An 18405-nucleotide genomic window follows, 5' to 3' on the forward strand; every position below is an offset into this window, starting at 1 on the left:
CGTGGCACACACCCTTGTAGATGAGTAGTTCATGTGGATAAGGAGAAAGTAGAGAATGATAAGAACTCCATAAAACTCCTAAACTCCCCAGAGGTAAGGGTTGAAAGAGTGTAAAGGTGTAAAGGTGTAAAGTGTAAAAGTGTAAAGGTGTAAAAGATAGGAGAGGCAAGCGGCAAGGTAATACTTGCCCCCGTTGGAGACGTCAATTATCTCTCCACCCGGACGGTCGAGAACTTCATTACGGAGTACCCTAGTTACCTTAGATTACTTAGATTACTTAGATTACCTACAGCATAGATTACCTAGATTACCGACTTAAGTATTGGATTTCTTCCTTTTTTTTGGCCTTCAATTTCTCCACTTTGAGTTATCCTACTGTAAGTAGATGATGTACTCCATATAACCCATATAACTAACCTATAAACCCATAACTATAACCCATCTTATAATATTCCTGTCTGTAAAAAATGAAGAAAATTCTTCACCATATTTACGTGGGTAATTAACGAATAAGGAGCAAATCCCGCAAAGACCACCAATACCAAGCTATATAGTGCCTGCACTGCCTCACTTGCCAAGACAATGGACATGCTCAACATCCCGATTCGGCAAAATAAGGGGGGAGGAATATGGAAAAATAAAATAAAATATTTGGAAGAGAGCTTGAATAAATGTTAAATCACTTGGATCTAATTTCAAATGAAGATTTAACAGATTCAATTAAAGCCCAGACGTTAAGTTATTCATCTCTAATCCAGCCTCTCAATATGTATGCCCCTTGAACAAAGTGGTGACGTCCCCTATTTACAACGATGATCGACGTTGATGGAGTCCATATGTAAGACTTTTCCTTTTTCATCTATAAAATCAAACTCTGATTTCCGGAACTTGACGGACTAGTAGAACATTAACTGGTGTTATAGCACCACATAAACATAGACTCAGCCACACTCAGACCACATCCGATCCTTGCATCGAAGCCATCGTACGGCATACATCAGGGTACCTAGGTACTTCGTAAACACAATGCATTAATTAGACTGGCTCAAACCCATCAAAAGCTTAGAATCGTTACACGGGGCACATAAAGTAGACCTACGATATAGCTCGGTCCTCTACAGATCTAAACCAGCCGAATCGGGCATACCTAGTATATAGTTACGTTGTACAAGATATACCTCCCATGCCATAAATTTTCCGTTCAGCCCCAAAGTCACACATGTAGCACAACAAAAGATAACACTCAAATCTAAAATCTTATTCTCCTTAACTAATCCCGACAACCCTCTCACCTCCCAAACATACAGAGCCCAATCAAAACCCAAAAGCCTCAAAACCAGGAAATGTCCAACCCAACCAACAAATACGGCCTCACCGCCGTCCCAGCCTCTGCCCAAGACCTCCTCACCAGTACGGAGTACACCTTACTTTACCCAGCACCAACCATTCCCCCAACCCCCCAATCCTAGAAACCCCACTAGCACACACGCACCCAACCAGGTCTACAACCACTCACAACGAGTGTATGATTTCGAGCTTGCAAACGATACCGATTCCTGTTTGCAAACTGGGACTTGGACAACCAAACTTGCCTCCTCGCTTGTTTGTTGCATGATATTGGGACCATGGAGGCCAATATCACCGCCACCAGGCTAAATTTTGAGTTCTTTGGCGGCGTGTTGGCATTGCGCGTCTTGCAGAATGATACCCATGAAGACGAAGGCAAGGCTAATTAATGTAGGTGCCCATATTCGTGAGCGGGGGAGTCCATCCGAGCTTCGGGCCCGCGACGGCCCCGCGTGAACACACCAAGCAGGGGTTGTCTCCCGTTGGTAATATCACTGCTGTAGGACAGTCTCTGCAGTTGATGACGATCTTTGGTATGTATATGCTTAATGTTTATCGGCTGACGGCTCTATCCGCGCGGTCTAGGTGTTCTGACTGTATATATATGTGCGCTCTATATCACTGCCTCTCCCTTTGGTATCAATATATTTTCAAACCATTAACCTCGCTTTATCTTGATCAAGATATCATGGCCCGCACTATTAGAGGCGATCTGTCGTAGCACCGCGCCTGGGAAGAAGCTGGACATGTCGCAATGATCTCTCCTAAGGGCAAAGTTCCTTATTAGGTACACACTCGTCGTACCTCGCATCTATTTAGCTCATGATTCCCTCAACCTCCCCAGCGAGGAAGTCAATCTAGCCAACCATGCTACTTGCTGCTCGTGCTTTGATGGCTGGCCCTAGGGTTCCTCGATGTAGAATGTTCTTAAGGTTCAAGGGCCACTACGCTCATACCAAGATAATCACAATCCACGGGCCTTCCCTCCCAGCGACTCGATATTGCTGTCTGAGGTCCCGCGCCCCATAGCAAGGATTACTAGGGATATATGACCCCCTAACCGGAACCAAGTATTAAGGATGAGGCCGTGCCGACTGCTCTTGCAGAAATTTTTCGTTTTAAGGTTGAGACACTGGAAATCCCAGCGTGACGGTTGGGGCCAGACTGTGGGCTAGAGTATAAATACTATGTATGTATAGGGTGGAATCCTTTATTGTGCCGTTCATCTTTACTTACCATCCACATTCTATATTCTTAAACATACACTATTGCTATACAGATTCTGTAACTTTACCTCCATCAGGTCTGCCTACATTCTCAACCACTATCAATGAAGTTCCATTAGTTTCCTAGGCTAGAACTTATTTTCCCGTCTCTTACTAGGTGTAACTTGACCCTCTCCAACATACCAGCGACGATCTAGTAGTAGCTACTGGTAAGACCATGACAACCTGATAACCCACTTATCCAAAGATCTTTTAACTATGTGTTTGATATTTTGGCAATAGAACCAAGAATAGTCAGAGGAAATATACTGGAAAAATCCATCACTCGCCGAGAGACGTCCACTGCTCGCCCATTGATTACCCTTCATCCCGCCATCTTACAACTCCGGACAAACACCCCTGATATGCTCACATATCGTTTTCGCTGCCTCTTCGGGCGTGAAATGAGACACATCGAGTTCCAAATAATTTGGGTGGCCAGTGAAGCGATGTACATCCCCCTCACGACGGAACTGGGTGACAAGCTCGACGTCTGTCAGCTTCGAGTGTAATTCTCGATCCGACGAGACCAGGCGCTGCATATTGGTCCTTTCGTCACAGAAGAGCAGAATAGGTACGAGAACGGCACGTCGTGCTTCTGCAGTGGCGAGATATTCTGCGCACACGGCCGTGCCGAGGCCGTCGTCGCTCTGGAAATCCGTAAAGATGTAAGTTGTGTCGAATGTTGCGGGCTCATTGGCCAGCGCGGAGAATATAGAGCTCCGGATTCCGCGGCGGAGGCTTTGATAACCTGGCTGGGTGCGGTGGAGAACAGCGTCGGCGGGGTTTATTAGGAGGTGGTTATGCACGAGTTTTGCGGAGGGGAGTTGCTTTAGAAGGGAGTGGGCGATGGTTAGCTTTCCGACGCCTGGGAAGCCATTGAGATGAACTATCGGGCGTCGTGGTTCAGATATTGATGAAATAGTCATCGCGGATGTGACGTGGTGGACAGATTGCAGTAGGTCAGCGAAGAGTTATAATAAAATGTGAATTATTTGTAGAATGGTAAGACTTGGGACCCCTGCAATTTAGGATATCGATGGCAAGTGTCACCCAGTTCCCAGGACAACTCTTTGTTTGAATATAGATAAGTCTAATAAGAGATGATTTTATTGTTAGTTACGGCATACCCTGAAATGAGTCAGGTAGATCTAAATTAGGCATTTCGAATGCACGACTAGGACGATATAGGAGTATACTGTTGATAAAAGACGATGTTGTGCATTCATAGATGTCTTATTGACATGCAGTAGCTGTAGTAAAACGAAGTAACCTGTCCTCCTTCCATATTTGACCCAGTTTCGTTCATATCAGAGCCTCGCCGTTAAAAAAAATAAAAAAACTCAAATCCACTCAAATCCCATGCTAATGTACACAGAACAAATCGCCGCTAGATTTACTGCTCCCGATCTGCGGACGATACGACCCCGAGCCTCTTCTTTTCTTCTTCGGAGATCGTGACATCCCAGATCTTCAATTCCTGGCCCTTTTCGAAGGTGGTGTGGTCCATTGGGGACTTGCGCTGGCTGGAGTCCCGGATGACCAAGGCCTTGCTGGACAAAGCGAGCACATCGACAAGCTCGGCCATGCGTCGTGACTTTGTAAAGGCGCGAGTGATGTGCTCGTAGTTTGCAGCCCAGATAGACACAATCATGCAGGATGTCAACAGGTCGTGGCGCTCGAGGGTGTGACTGGCGTAGTACAAAGCGTTGTGCCAATCGAGAAGTAACTCCGGAATGTAGGTTGTCCGAATGTGTTCGAAGTCTTGTTCTTCCTCGGCTGTAGGAAACCGTTAGTCTTGAGATTCCAACGCGAAAACATCGAGTACATACCATCGGTAGATGTGGGTAGCCAGTCTTCAGCGACCACTGCGCCAACCCAGTCTTCTAGAATAGTCACGCATTCGTTCATGTCTTGACCCATGCCCTTCAAGGTGCCCGAGTCACGTCGACGTTTGGTCCTGGGCTGATTAGCTTTGATGGTGAGATGAAACAGGGGAAGGGAGGACTCACTTGGACATCTGCTCGTGCACCAATGCAAATTGCTCCACAGCATCAAACCCGAGAGCCAAACTCTCCAGATCTAGAACCCTATGAGCTTTGTAGTATGCCGAAACCAGTGCAATATTGTTGGAGCCAGAAAGACTTCGTCGGTGGAGGCTGTTTCTCTTCGATTTGGTGGGGCTACTTGGTGTGGTTGACTCGGTTTGTGCTCCCTCTTGCGGAGGCATAGAAATGATATCGGATCCGAATTTTTCAATTGAGATATCAGCCAACCGAATACGGAAACTCACCTCGCGAGCAGCGGCAAGCTTATCAGCAACTGGTAAAAGTCAGTTCGGGCGGTTTTTCAACAACAGGAGTGACAAAACCTACGGAAGAACTTGCGGTACAGCCAGGATCCAAGATCGCAAATCTTATCCCACTGGCCATCGATGTAGCGAAGCCACTCCAGACTTCGAATCATCCTGTCGTCTTCAGGAGCGACGGAGGTCCCAATCAAGTCGGTCTTGGGTGACACCAATGCCCGGGAACCGTCAGGTCGTCGCAGCACTCTCGAATAACCAGTGACTCCTCTAGAATGTTCGATCGCAGAGACATGTTCCTTCGCCCACGCCCATTGAACATCAAGAACAGTTTCCATGTCAATGTGATGTTTGCGCGCGAGCCGGACTTGCTGTATCTTTTCTTGTGGGTCAACAATTTCAATGAGAATCTTGGATAGAACTTCGTGTCCCATTGGCGCGGGGAGGAGAGACACGTAAAGAGGGACAAGGTGGAATAGACCTCTTTCTTCCAGGTTGGCAACATGTCCAGCCACGATGACCGATGCTGTTTCGACGAAATGGGCATCCACGCGGGCGTACCCCCTCGCACTGGCCACAACGTAAACATGAGATGCAATCCTGAGAGCTTCTTCGTCATCGGCAGCTATGAGGAAAGATTCATCTACTGGCTTGCGCGCAATCTCTGGGATAACAGAGCTGTTCCCATATTTATCGGCGCTAACTTGAGATACAGCGTGCGCCAAAGAAGTGAAGAATGTGTCGTAGCCTTTACTGAGAATCGCGGCCTGGATGTTGCGGAACGGATTACGTGCTTCGCCGCTGACCCGGTCGTTACCCCTGAGATAGACAAGGAACTTTTGAAGTTCTGCGTGACCAGCCGGCTCCGGGTTGAATGCCACAGGGGTGTTGGGGAAGTGGCTCAATTTCCGGTGGAATTGCTTGCAAAATCCTTGATAGCGCGAGAGTACGACGCGGTTGAAGTAGACGTAAAGGAAGTCGTCCCAGCTGCGGCAGACACTGGCCGCAGCATCGGTTTCGCCAGAAAGTAAAGCGTAGACCGCTCGCTGGAATTCATCAGTATTTGGGTCGCGTGTTAGCGCAGAGCAGGCGGTGCGCCATGAATCCTGGGATCGGCTGTTCATCAAACGTGTGTGGCCATCGTCAGATGGGTATCGAGAACTTCCTGTCTTGGGATCCACACTAGAGCCGCACAAGCTGACGGCCCTCCATCCTTCCAGACGAGTCTCTGCCCATTCACGAATCTTAGTCCAGTTCTCGCCCTGTCTGAGCATCTTCCAGCAAGTTATCCAGGTGGCACGCTCGAAGAATTTGTCCTCCTTTTCTAGACTGTGCTTCTGACGGGTGATGGCATCAGGGTCGAGTTGAGTGACTAGCGGTTTCTGTTCGCCTTTGCTCAAAAGCGAGCGCGAGATTCCCGGGTCATTGGGGTCGAGAGGCTGTGGCCAGGCGCGCAAACGTTTGTGGCCCTTGATCGACTCTTTGGTATAAAGCCAACCGGATGTCCACGATCCTTGGCCTCTTCGCGAGTATTGCTCCATTTCCAAGATCAGAGTGTCGAAATCTTGGTTTCCTGTCTTGGAGGTCTCCTCCAACCATCGCATAGCAACCACACATTCAAGACCATAGTGGTCGGCATTGAGGAACTCTTCCCAGATCTCGCGATCGCTTGAATAGCGGTGAAGGTTCTGGAAAGCTGTCTGTCGTCCGACCTTGTAACTGGCCCGGCTGGAGGGGTCATCAATGCTGATCAAGTTGAGTAGGAGGCGCCAAGTGTCGGCCTCGAGTTGCAATCGTCGTATCTCCTCATAATTCTTGGTGTCTTGCGACCCGCTCGACCGGAAGCCTGTCTTTGTCCGGTCCACGGTCTGTTGGGTCTCGATTTCCTTGATCGCATTGTTCGCAATGTCGCGGTAGCTCTGCACGAGCTTGTAAGCTGCCTGCGCACTGTTGAACTCGTCGGTAGAATTGTCGCGCTTGAACTGATCTAGCTTATCGGCAAATGCTTCGATCTGGCGAGTGACGCGGTCAGCCGTCCGGCGAAGGGGGTGTAGTGCTTCCTGGGCGCCTGCAGCGGTGAACAGCGGGGCATCTGGGATAGAATTTAGTAAATGCGAATCAGACAGCAGTTCTTGAACCAACCTTCAGACTTGACCGAAATGCCAAAGGCAGACTGCATAGAAGGCTCAGGATCAGAAACATCGGACCCGGTCTCCGATACGGTGTCGCCATCCATATCTTCGTCCATGTCCTCATCTTGATCTTCAGACTGGTCTTCAGATTGATCTTCCGAATTCAGTTCCTTGTCTTCCAATTCTTCATCCTCATCGTAAGATTGTTGCGAATCATCGTCAATACTGATCACTTCAGTTTGCCTCGGGGCAACCTATACAAAGGGTTAGAATGTAACAAAAAAAGAAGCAAAGAACAAAGAACACGGGCGCACCGGTGTAAATGCCCCAGCAGCCGATCGAGTTAAAGGCGCCATGATGGGGGAGACTTAGATAGAAGGGAGGAGAGAGAGAGAGAGGCCTGGAGAGGAGCTCTGTGGAATAAGTTGTGTTTGTCTCTTTTGGTTTTCGCGTTGACAGACTAACCCTAAATGGGACTAGCGGAAACACCAGAAGCTATTTCAACGAATTTTCGTCCGCGCCCTTCTCTCCTTCTTTTCTTTTCTTCTCTAATGTCTATAGGCTTTCATTAGAGTCTCGGTATGAAAACTCAATTTTCGTACAGGTCCATGAGGCCTCTCTGCGTGCTCACGATTGTCTTATAATAAATGCAGTTCTTCAATTAGCCTGGGTTCCTCCATATGGAACCTCAGACCGCAAGGGAATTGTGACATCCTCCATCTTCGACATGGGTCACTTGAAATTTAAAAATACATATATAAAACATCATCACTGCTTCTCTGCTGCTTGAGCTCGTTGCTTCATCTTCAACCGCAGCAAATTTGCTTTAGGGCAGCTGAGGGTAGACGCCTGGTCACCTTGTGCTTGGTAGAAGGCATTGCAGCATTCGTACAAAGCATCAATTTGTGCCTGGCATTTGTCCTCATTAAAGGAGTTTTTCTGCAAGCAATCTGGATTTGGTTAGGCTGTTGTGCGTGAATATGATTATGCTATCAATTGGAAAATACCTTGAATGGCACACTGTTGCATTGTCAGTAAGAGCTAGCAATACCACCTAGGCACTCAAATGGACGCTTTTAGGACAGGGAGACATACAGCACGCGGCTTGCACGGTTGATCGTGCGACAGATCTTGCTTTAAATTACCCTACAAAGGTCTTTAGCATCTAGGCCATATGTTCATATTGATAAATTTCTTTCATACCATAATGCAATTATCCAAAACTGTACTCTACAAAGAGTTGTAGACACACTGTTCCTTTGAAGTGACGAAAGTGATAGAAGAGCCAAACGCAAAATAGATTCTCCGCCTTCAGACCGTGGGGCGAGTGCGCTATTCTGCCGCCGCCGCTGATCTCTCTTCTTCCTCCCTCTTCTGACTTCGCCGTTTCCACAACCTTCACTATCTCGCTTCTAAGATTTAGTCTTCTAGGTGAGTACTTCATAATTCAGTTGTGGACCCCCACCAACAAGTGTTGAAATCATGGTTTAACCATCTTTAAACTCTTCAGACATAATTCAAAGCCCCGCTTGGACAGGTTCCTGAACTCTTCTACCGTTGTAAGCATTCTGCCTCGTCACCATTCCGTGCCCCATACAAAGTAGGCGTTTTAACGAAATCCAGACTACAACAGTCATTCATCATGTCCGACAAAGAAGGCACCACTCCCGCTGCCGAGCACCTGAACATTAAGGTGACTGATAACAACAACGAAGTTTTCTTCAAGATCAAGCGCACAACGCAGCTGAAGAAGCTTATGGATGCCTTCTGCGAACGACAAGGAAAGCAAATGTCTACTGTTCGTTTCCTATTTGACGGCACCCGGGTTCGCCCTGAGGATTCGCCCGAAACTGTACGGACATTCCCCCCTCTTTTTTGCCATCCATTGGTTTCTCAGAACTTTGAGACTGACCGAAAATAGCTCGATATGGCGGATGGTGACACCTTGGAGGTCCACCAGGAGCAGATTGGAGGTTGCTAGACCACAAGCTCTACACGCTAGAGTCGCACTTTCCAACGAAACGAGGCTGCTGGGGTGACATACGGGTGACATACGTGGGGGGGATACGCTAGGGCTGGTTGCCAGCAGTGGATAGAGGATCCTCATGACGGCCCATGGGCGAAGGGGCGGCGTTCATACTGCTTTTTTTCTTCTTATGAATGATGATTATCAAAGGTCACCTAGTCTTCTCTGCAGACTTTGAGGGTGCTTTCGCTACAACAAATTTCCCATGACCGCATCGCGTAGACATAGTTTGATTTTGATCTAGGCTTTGTATTTCGACCAAGGACTAAGAAACCAATACGTGTGCCAACCTAGTAGAGACTATCCTTTCCTGGGAGAGTGGAGATGGTGTAACATCTTGTCTCGCTTATTGCCTTAAATGGTCTATTAGATCTCGATGCAGGTTTGCGCGTCGATATATACTATGTGGTACTTTGCACATCAGACCCTTCCATCACTAGACGCCTCAAGCAACGGGTTATCAATCAATTCCCGGGCTAGGAAACCCCGCAGTTGACTCCCCGGTGCAGTTGATGAACCATTTGTAGACATCTATTTTTTATGGGCCAGTAAAGTCCAAGCCCACACACAAAACAAAGAGCCACCTGTTCCTTGGCCCATGATAATCCGCCACGTAAAGAGAAGACATGTAAACAAATCCAATTCAACAATATGTACACATATATCGAGAGCCAATCGCCCCTGATATGATCCAAGATCTCCCCTTAAAACAATCTAACTGTCCCAAACAGAAGCCTTCATCTTCTCTTCCTCCTCTTTAGCTTTAGCCTTCTCTTCGCGCTCGCGATTCCGCCGCCGGATCTCCTGTTCCTTAATCGAGCGATCATAAGCGCGCTGCTGCTCCGTCCGCTTCGGAGCGCGGATCCCCAATGCACCGGCTATCAGCCGCTCCGCAACAGCAGTCTGCTTCTCCGGACGACGGGTAGGAGCTCCCCGCGCCGAAGGAGGAGAAGCAGCTCTCGCCGTCCACGGGTTGGAGGTCTGCGGGGAGATAGGTGTGGGCGGGGGACCTAGCGGTCCCTCGGCGCCGATGGTTGGCGATAGCACCGGGCTAGCATCTTCGTCGTGGGGCTGGGATTCCTCGCTTTCTGGGGCGGAGAGGTCTGCTTCATCTTCCCAGGAGTCTGCGACGGGTTTGCGGGGTATTTTATTTGACGTCACGGCTGCTGTTGGGAGCTTTTTCACGTTTGGTCGGGAAATGTCTTGTACCGGGCCCTTTTCACCTATGGACAGGTTGCGGAGTGTGGATTCGAGTTCGGCGCTTGGATCAGACATGACACTGGCACGTGGGAGTTCGGGTGTAACGGGGAATAAATATACAGGAAGGGTGGTTAATGGTTAATGGTCAACAGGAGGATTAAGTATACATTTCAATTCAAGAAAGATTCGTTTCGGCTCGAAATAGAACTCGGGAATTAATGGCGTCAGCGCCGGGTGGCATCCCTGGTCAATCGTGGAGGAAAAAAAGGGCTAGACCTTTCTGGTTCGGCTTTATGCCTCAGGATTGTCAGGCATCAATAGTTATCTAAAGTCTTCTATTCTTATTTCAGAGATAATAATGATGATTGAACATGTTTATAATGAATTCATAACTAAGGGGCTTAACTGATGTGCCTATAGCAACTTCGAAGTACATAATGCCAAGTCCTCATTTGACCCCTTACATTAAAAGCCCTGGAGCTAACAAAAGAAACTGACTTACACATCATTTCTCCAGTTCGGTACCTATATGGAGCATCAAGCTATTGATAACCTGCATCAGTTGAAGCAATATACCAATAACAGTGCGGAGTACGGAGTAGCATAATGCATAATAAAACATCAAGAAAATGATGAGTATCATTTTTGATACTTCGATCTTCTATCTGTCTGTTGTATAAATCCTCTAAACCCCTGGTTCACCCTCCATCACCGGTACCATCATCGTTCTTTCCCAAAAATCGGATTGCCGAGCCTCCGTATCCAAAGCACAACATGAAGTACGCCGTTGCTACCATTGCCGCCCTGGCCAGCCTGTTCAGCCAAACCCTCGCCTTGAAAAGCACCGGAGTCTACGAGATCCAATCCGCACGCTCTGGAGATGTTTGGGGGATCCAACAAGCAATCGGTCTCAAACATCAGGTTGAGCTGGTACACCCAGAAGGCAAAAAAGCTGAGCACTGGCGTCTAGTCGCTTCCGGTCCCGACTTCTTTATACAAAACATCTACACCGAGGGGATGCTTGCATGCGACCATCAGTGCAAAGTGGACACGCTTGGAAACGATGCGCAGCTTTTCGGAGTCATCCAGAATAATGATGACACCTTCACCTTCCACCCCTCGGGAACCCCGCTAGTGGTAGCAGCTGGGGAGGGAGCTGACTTGGAGGCCCAACATTCGGATCCATCAGTCGATGCGGCCTTCCTTCTTCGTCCAATCGACAGCGAGTGTGAGTCACTATAATTACTTTGTCTTTGAACCTTTCAGCTACTAATCTGATGTTTATCATTGATATAGAAAGAGGATGACACGAGGCTTGTACCTGATCCATTCTGGGGTTGGTGATGTTTTGTCCACAGGGAGAAGATGGGATTGACAGGCAAACATACATTACATAACACCATGTACCATATTTTTAAATAGTTACATCAAATCACATAGTTGAGATACACAGCCCTGATCATTCAACCCTAGCACCCAGGTAACCCGCACGATCAAGAGACAGGCCAACGAAGCCGGAGAAATGCATTTAGAGAGTAGTAGGCGTAGTTATAAACATTTACACTTCGGCAGCCTCAAGTACGAGGTGTTAGCAGTTCAGCATCGCTTCAGCTTGAATAGTAAATCACTCCTTTAGATCTAGAGATGATTGGTGCGTTTCATTAAGACTAAAGCTAAGCCCCAAAAGGCATTTCCCTCATTTTTGTATAACCCCGAGGCCCTTTACAACCCCCTGCAAGATTACATTTCACTAAATCTACAACTCGCACACGATGGCTTCAATTACACCTGGACCCTGGTATTAGTGAGGAAAGAGCCCCAAAACGTGAAAATTCCCGGTGCCGCAATCGCGTTATGTCTTCATGCTTCGAATGTCGCCGACGCAAAATGAAATGCCGTGAACCCCGGCACCCCATGTGTCTTCCGCTATATTCTCTGCTGTGGTTGTCATGTCCAAAGTACAGGCACTTGAATTATGTCACACCGTCCGAGATGAGATGAAGCGAAGGCTGTAGATTGATACAGAAACTGCGCTCAGTAAAGGCAATGTCCTTCAATCGTCCAAGATTAAACTTTGCAGGCCTTTGTGGCGTATCTGGTATGTGCATATAAATATGATGAGGTTATATCACCTGTATCTATTGCGTAGTTGCTCAGATGTCACATATACTAAACATATTATTGGTGTCTCAGCTTCCAACGTGTGTCGATGAGGCGAGGGTCGCAGAATGCATGGGACTCCATCGTGAGCCCGAAGAGTGTGGATTCTCACCGGCAGAATGCCAGACTCGACGCCTTGTGTGGTACCAAATCTGCTACCTGGATCTCGACAAGTAAGTATGGCCTTCCGAAATGTTCACGAAATTGGGTTTCTGTGGGCCGTTCATTGTACCCAATTGCCGGGGTACAATATAATCACGATTGGCCATTATTGAAAGGGATATCGGTACTTGATTGGAGCTGTAGTGCCTCCAGCTCAGATTGTCGTTAGTATGGCCGTAAAATAATTGTTTCATTAGGCACTATTCCTGAGGTCAGCACGAAGGGGCTGGACTGATTTCGGCCCCGGACCCTGGCCGTAAGACTAGGACGAGGTTTATAACACAGTAAACGCCATTTCAAATGGAATAATAAGAATATTGAACGTACTTTCCAAGGTTTCCAGTGTTATCCTATATCCAAGATTGCAAGATTCCAACTCCAGGGGTTTCAAATAAAACGGTGCCCAGGTGGGGGCAGGTCCACTGTGGTATCCATCTCCCGTACCCGTACCCGTAGCTTGGCATTTATGTGTTTTCACCTCAGCCCCCTTGTTCTCACCGCGATCCTAACCCCCTTGTCACCTCCATCTGAAGAGTGGACTTGCTTCATAAAATTTATTCTATCCACTTTCTTTACGGAATATGAGATTCCAGCAAGATGGGACAACCGGGGCATTTATTCGCCGTATACCACCCATGGTATTCATATTCGGCTTGGTCATCTTGCTGGAGCTGGAGGAAAGCGTGCAGAGAGTGCCCACGATTCGTCTCCTCGAAAATGCCATCTGTCAGAGACTTCATCGATCGACAGATCCAACTAGCCCTATAGATGAGAAGATGTGTAAGGGGAACCCAGTTCAAGTCCAGTTGGCGTACTATCGAGGCCTGTTGAGCTTTTTCGATAGCCTTCCCTGTGAGTCATCCGCGATGTGAGATTACCTGGCGAGAAAAAGGAAACGCAGTGCGAGCCCAATATAGTGATACTCTTCGGTTCTGTCATCGGAAACTTTGCCGACTGTTACGGGCGCCGCATAACCTTCGCCCTGGCGGTGTTCGGTACACTCTGTAGCATGGGCTGGATTTACATGACATGTGAGTTCCCCTGGTCGGGTCGAAGATGAATATGTCAATACTGTAACAAATAAAAAACTTACTTTGAACTCATGCAGGTTCATTATGGGATATATTGCCTGTCGAGGTTGTTTGGCTATCCTCCTTATTTAGGCTTATTGGCGGTGGTCCAGCCATCGCGATCGCAATCTGTCTTACTATGGTCTCGGACCTATCGGAAGAATCAAATAGGTATATCTGAGTTATGCCATTCTACCAGTTGGCAGCTAACAAAAAACTAGGAGCAACGGCTTTTACCGCGTGTACTCAGCTGTACTGATAACAGATTTCATTGGACCTCTCATCACATACCGAAGCCTTCAATATTCGCTTTGGCTACCCTATGTTGTGTGTGGTGTTTCTTTGTTACTCACCTTCCCTATCCTCTATCATATGCCTGAAACCCTACCGGAGAAAGCTTCACAGGAGAGAGGCATGTCTGCCTTGAACTTCAGTGGTATCAAAGTTTATCTCAAATTCCTTTCAGACTACCGGATAGTTATTGGAATTACTACCATTTTCCTTGCCCAATTCCGGGCAAACTTGATTGAGATACTTCTACCATATGTGTCTGTTCGCTTCGATATAGAGCTTGGGAAGGTAAGTCAGCGAAACAAATTCCTTGAAAACAGTCCTTCTGACAGGAACTAGGTTGCAACACTGCTGTCTGTTGTGTCGGCTGTGAATATTCTGGCGTTCTTAATTGTGTTGCCTGCTATCTCCGCCGCACTAGAGAAACGAGCAGGCTGGTCTATCACCGACATTAACATTTGCGTTGCCCGGGCTAGCAGCTTCCTACTCGGTCTTGGGGCAGCAACATTGGCAGTTGCGCCTACGTTGAGCTTAGTTATTATTGGTAAATCCAGGTCGAAAAATTGATCATTTGGCTGGTGTTAACATAATCCACAGCACTTATCGTCTATGCGCTGGGATTCGGCGTTCGGCTTTCAATCCTCGCTGTTCTGACTTCATACATCCCCATAGCGAGTGATACAGCAAAGCTATACACGCTGGTAGCGACCACCGATGCCATCGCTCATCTGATTGCGAGCCCCATGTTACAATTTACTTGGAGCAGGGCTTTGAAAATTGGTGGACGCTGGCTTGCTCTACCTTTCATGCTTTTGACGGTATACGGTTCTCTCTCTCTTTAATTCTGGAACCTAACAGCTGACATCCGAGCCAGTTTATTTTCTTCACTGCATTTGTAGTGTCTTGCTTCATGAAGGGAGAGCCGAAACAGAGCGTGGATGAGTATCCAGATGAAGAGCGGGAGCCGCTACTCGTAGCTGGCGAGGAAGCAGATCACGAGAACAGATAAACATCTTGTGGTTACAGTATTGTGGAGAGTACACTTTGAATGGGCACTGTAAGGCAAGTTATGTCCCAACGTGGAGACGCAATGCAGAATCCCAGGTGACGTGGATGGAAAACCTTCCCAGATTGGAAATGACCGGGATATTAGTTAGTTACATAAATACGTAGGTAGAGTATGGATTACCAAATTGACAAGCTAGTAATGTGCGTATTTTTTGTTTTATATTTCATGAAACAATACAGTCCTGCGTCAGACTGCTTAGTCTTAAGTATATATGTACCTAGGTAACTACTAGTCCACTGTTCCACCCCTCTCAAAGCAGTTCAAAGGTTTCCTTCGAACTGAAATCTCAATTCGCCCTTCACCATGATGTTGACTTCATTCCTTGTAAGCTACACAAGTGCTCAACTTATTATCCATGGATGTTATACTAAATACGATCAGTCTAGAAGAATTACCCAAGGAAGGGTTCCTGCCCGTCATCTGAGTACCTATGCATCGTTTTACTACTTGGAAAATCTTCCATTGTATCAAACAACCAAACCCTATCACATAAACATTCCTCACTGGGCACTTCCTCCGGGTCAGCAGTGCAACGAGGTATCGGTCCCTTACACGGGAATTTCCGTGACGGGCATACGGTCACGCCAGGATGAGTTCAAACTGGATGTTCAGGGCTTCCAAGTTGCCCACGAGGAGATACGTGGGCCAAACTCTCTCTTCGACTGTATTTCATTGGAGGAGTATTATGATATGCAAAAGGTGAAAACACACGTAATACCAGCGGTGCAAAGCTTTTTGAAGAGGAAGATTCAAGGAGCAGAGGCCGTGTTGCCCATTTCGTCACAGGTATGAAGTTAAACAAAGATAAATGACACCCCAAACTCACACCCCCTTCTTTACATGTGCCCAGATTCGTCGTCGTGACGCTCAATTCCCAACCTTGCCCCGAGGCACAGATGCCATGACCCCTCAACCTGTTCAGGGGGTACATGTCGGTTAGTGACCCCCATTTCAGGTTTTATTCTCTTCCCCACATTGAGTTCGATGGACCTGACAAATTCTTGAAGACTTTACTCCGGATAGTATAAGAGCAGAGATACAAGACACACTTGCGGAAGGTGGCTATTCCGATCTGAGTGGCAGAAGATGGCAGGTTCTAAGGTATGCTATTAAAGCCTCAAGAGGTTTGATCATGAACTGATACATTTTTGTGTAATTGTGTCAGTGTTTGGAGGCCACTTTTCGGACCGCTGCGCGACTGGCCTCTGGCAATGCTCGATTACAGATCATTGGACAAGGAAAATGATTTGGTTGCGTCCGACAATATATACACTCATGCCATTCGCGAAACATACAATGTTCTCTACAACGAAAGCCACAAGTGGTATTATCTGGAGGATCAACGGCCAGACGAAGTTCTAATTTTCAAGACGTTTGACTCGCTTGCAACCAAGGGAAACGCAAGAGGTAACTGAGAGTCCTCCGTGCTCGGGATTCAGATGACTGCTAACCCCTAGTGTTTTATATAGTATGTCCCCATGCCGCATTCCGTGATCCCCTCGCACCAGTCAATGCACGGCCAAGAGAAAGTTTTGAATGTCAATCAATAGTTGTGTATCCACGAGGATCGGCAAAGGAACACATACATGAAGAGGTACGCTATTCCTGCTCCCCCCGTCTCGCATTATTTCTTTCGTCTCGTATCTAGAAGGTGCCCTATCTAATACAATCGACTCTCGCTCCTAGATACTTCCGAACGAGACCTGGAAAGCAAACAATTGATTGTAATATGGAATATTCACGCAAGCTTTCTATCTGTATGGATCGATAGGCGACTCAATCTCATATCTCTCAACGCTATTTCGAGTGTATCGGTTGTGCTTTCATCGGATATATATTGAAGCTGACGAGTCAAGAATGATGCCGCATTCTCTTTCGTTGCTCTACTTCGAGGCGAGTTTACCCTTCTCGCGAGAGCTTGGATAGCATGAGCTCCTGCATATTTCATGATCATCCGAATGTCCATGTGCTTTGCTCCTTGGGTGTAGGCCTCCTTGAAAGATTCCAAAAGGAAAATGTAGACATCGTCATTGCTTTCAAAGTAATGATTGACAAAGACTGCCCCAATGAAGTTCCCCAGGTCGACAAAGGCTGGTGCCATCATGGAAAACTCCCAGTCTATAATGCTTAAACGTTCTAGGTCATCATCGGCGTTGAATGCCAAAATGAAATTTCCCGGCCTAGGTGGCAAAAGTAAGCGAAGGGTTTAATTGTTTCAAAGACACACCAAACTCACCAAAAGTCTCCCATGATCATTGTTTCTAAATTTTCTGATACTTGAGTCTGCATCTCGTGTATATGATTCTCTAGCTTTAGTGCACATGCCTTTGGTTCGGAATGTCCAATGCGCTCAATACTCTTTTCAAAATCCAAGAAGGCCTCCTGAATAGTTAGAGCCTTGGCAAACGAATTACCAGCAAAGGAACCCTGCACCAAGGTTGTGTTGCGTGGGTCACGACCCCAGTTATGTAAATTTGCTAGAAAAGCCCCGAGTTGGTATCCGATAACGTTCGCTGTGTTGTATTTGTGTTCCGACTCGGGAATCTCTTCGAGAAATATCCGGGCCGAATGCGATCTCTCTTCCCACACATCTGAATCGTTGCGTGGGTTACAATCCTCCATGATGATAATCCGTCTGGCTGGATCTTCCCAATACAAATGTGGAACTCCTATTGTGGGAGGTAGCGAGGTCAAACCTTTGTATGGCTGTGGAAAGATGTCCTTCCATGGAATTCTGGCCATGGCACGAGATTCGTAGAGTTGCCTCTCAGGATTAAATTCGACCTGAGGATGCATTGCGGTTTGTGGAGCGGCATATTTCAAGATTGCTGTCTTGATTTGCTGCTGTCCCAAAGTATATGGGGTCTTCAAAAATAGACGATACGTGAAATTGGTTGAACCAAGGATGATTCTTCGAACTGTTCTTGCTTCAAAAGGACCACCATTTGTATAATTGGCGACTCTTGTAGTATCCGTCAATCCTTCAGTCAACTTCTTGGACGACCAATTTGATGAGGACTTGGTCGTCATTGTTTTGACGTGGAGAGCCAACGCGGAAGGAGTCCGGTTTCGAGCAAGTTGAAGAAGCATTTGGGTCAAAGGTATATGTTCCTGTGATCCTGTGAGGGAAAAACGACATGTGGTTCATATTAACATTAAAATTTCCACACGTATTATTGTATTATTGTATCTAGACAGCACCGGTCATTTACCCTAATCATTGGTAACGTGTCTGTACTGTACCCCTGCCACCGAGCTTGGTATTGCAAATTCGAGGATAATCCTTGTCCTTCATTTTATGCATGTGCCCATGTCTCATATTACAACAAACTCGGAAGGAGAAACGGCCGTTGCAAACCTTTGGAATACACAAGGAGC

At 47.1% G+C, this 18405-nt stretch overlaps 10 protein-coding genes across 10 annotated transcripts; 5 read left to right on the top strand and 5 right to left on the bottom strand.

The window, feature by feature from the left end:
• Positions 1–1343: 1343 nt before the first annotated feature.
• On the top strand, positions 1344–1736 carry N7516_000954 (putative urea hydro-lyase/cyanamide hydratase; the record flags this gene model as incomplete). Its single annotated transcript, XM_057213676.1, has 2 exons — positions 1344–1410; positions 1537–1736. The coding sequence occupies 2 exons, from the start codon at positions 1344–1346 to the stop codon at positions 1734–1736; spliced, it is 267 nt and encodes an 88-aa protein (XP_057075559.1).
• Positions 1737–2950: 1214 nt separating this feature from the next.
• N7516_000955 (uncharacterized protein) lies at positions 2951–3541 on the bottom strand (the record flags this gene model as incomplete). The annotated part of the gene is made up of 1 exon (XM_057213677.1): positions 2951–3541. The coding sequence occupies one exon, from the start codon at positions 3539–3541 to the stop codon at positions 2951–2953; it is 591 nt and encodes a 196-aa protein (XP_057075560.1).
• A 467-nt stretch (positions 3542–4008) lies between these two features.
• N7516_000956 (nucleoporin Nup84/Nup107 family protein) lies at positions 4009–7405 on the bottom strand (the record flags this gene model as incomplete). Its single annotated transcript, XM_057213678.1, has 6 exons — positions 4009–4391; positions 4445–4572; positions 4625–4934; positions 4988–7009; positions 7060–7303; positions 7364–7405. The coding sequence occupies 6 exons, from the start codon at positions 7403–7405 to the stop codon at positions 4009–4011; spliced, it is 3129 nt and encodes a 1042-aa protein (XP_057075561.1).
• A 412-nt stretch (positions 7406–7817) lies between these two features.
• Positions 7818–8255, bottom strand: N7516_000957 (uncharacterized protein; the record flags this gene model as incomplete). The annotated part of the gene is made up of 4 exons (XM_057213679.1): positions 7818–7999; positions 8057–8069; positions 8145–8195; positions 8253–8255. The coding sequence occupies 4 exons, from the start codon at positions 8253–8255 to the stop codon at positions 7818–7820; spliced, it is 249 nt and encodes an 82-aa protein (XP_057075562.1).
• Positions 8256–8691: 436 nt separating this feature from the next.
• Positions 8692–9030, top strand: N7516_000958 (SUMO family protein SMT3; the record flags this gene model as incomplete). Its single annotated transcript, XM_057213680.1, has 2 exons — positions 8692–8901; positions 8971–9030. The coding sequence occupies 2 exons, from the start codon at positions 8692–8694 to the stop codon at positions 9028–9030; spliced, it is 270 nt and encodes an 89-aa protein (XP_057075563.1).
• Positions 9031–9789: 759 nt separating this feature from the next.
• Positions 9790–10350, bottom strand: N7516_000959 (uncharacterized protein; the record flags this gene model as incomplete). Its single annotated transcript, XM_057213681.1, has 1 exon — positions 9790–10350. The coding sequence occupies one exon, from the start codon at positions 10348–10350 to the stop codon at positions 9790–9792; it is 561 nt and encodes a 186-aa protein (XP_057075564.1).
• Positions 10351–11049: 699 nt separating this feature from the next.
• On the top strand, positions 11050–11517 carry N7516_000960 (uncharacterized protein; the record flags this gene model as incomplete). Its single annotated transcript, XM_057213682.1, has 1 exon — positions 11050–11517. One exon carries the CDS (start codon positions 11050–11052, stop codon positions 11515–11517), a length of 468 nt encoding a protein of 155 aa, XP_057075565.1.
• A 1661-nt stretch (positions 11518–13178) lies between these two features.
• On the top strand, positions 13179–14967 carry N7516_000961 (MFS general substrate transporter; the record flags this gene model as incomplete). The annotated part of the gene is made up of 7 exons (XM_057213683.1): positions 13179–13449; positions 13515–13628; positions 13706–13838; positions 13889–14246; positions 14298–14502; positions 14556–14776; positions 14833–14967. 7 exons carry the CDS (start codon positions 13179–13181, stop codon positions 14965–14967), a joined length of 1437 nt encoding a protein of 478 aa, XP_057075566.1.
• Positions 14968–15330: 363 nt separating this feature from the next.
• Positions 15331–16442, top strand: N7516_000962 (uncharacterized protein; the record flags this gene model as incomplete). The annotated part of the gene is made up of 5 exons (XM_057213684.1): positions 15331–15351; positions 15409–15813; positions 15878–15962; positions 16035–16128; positions 16193–16442. The coding sequence occupies 5 exons, from the start codon at positions 15331–15333 to the stop codon at positions 16440–16442; spliced, it is 855 nt and encodes a 284-aa protein (XP_057075567.1).
• Positions 16443–16765: 323 nt separating this feature from the next.
• Positions 16766–18117, bottom strand: N7516_000963 (phosphotransferase family protein; the record flags this gene model as incomplete). The annotated part of the gene is made up of 2 exons (XM_057213685.1): positions 16766–17207; positions 17264–18117. The coding sequence occupies 2 exons, from the start codon at positions 18115–18117 to the stop codon at positions 16766–16768; spliced, it is 1296 nt and encodes a 431-aa protein (XP_057075568.1).
• Positions 18118–18405: the final 288 nt, after the last annotated feature.

Source organism: Penicillium verrucosum (assembly GCF_028828655.1).
Source record: "Penicillium verrucosum strain IBT 35672 chromosome Unknown utg000001l_segment0_segment0, whole genome shotgun sequence".
Lineage (NCBI taxonomy): Eukaryota > Fungi > Ascomycota > Eurotiomycetes > Eurotiales > Aspergillaceae > Penicillium > Penicillium verrucosum.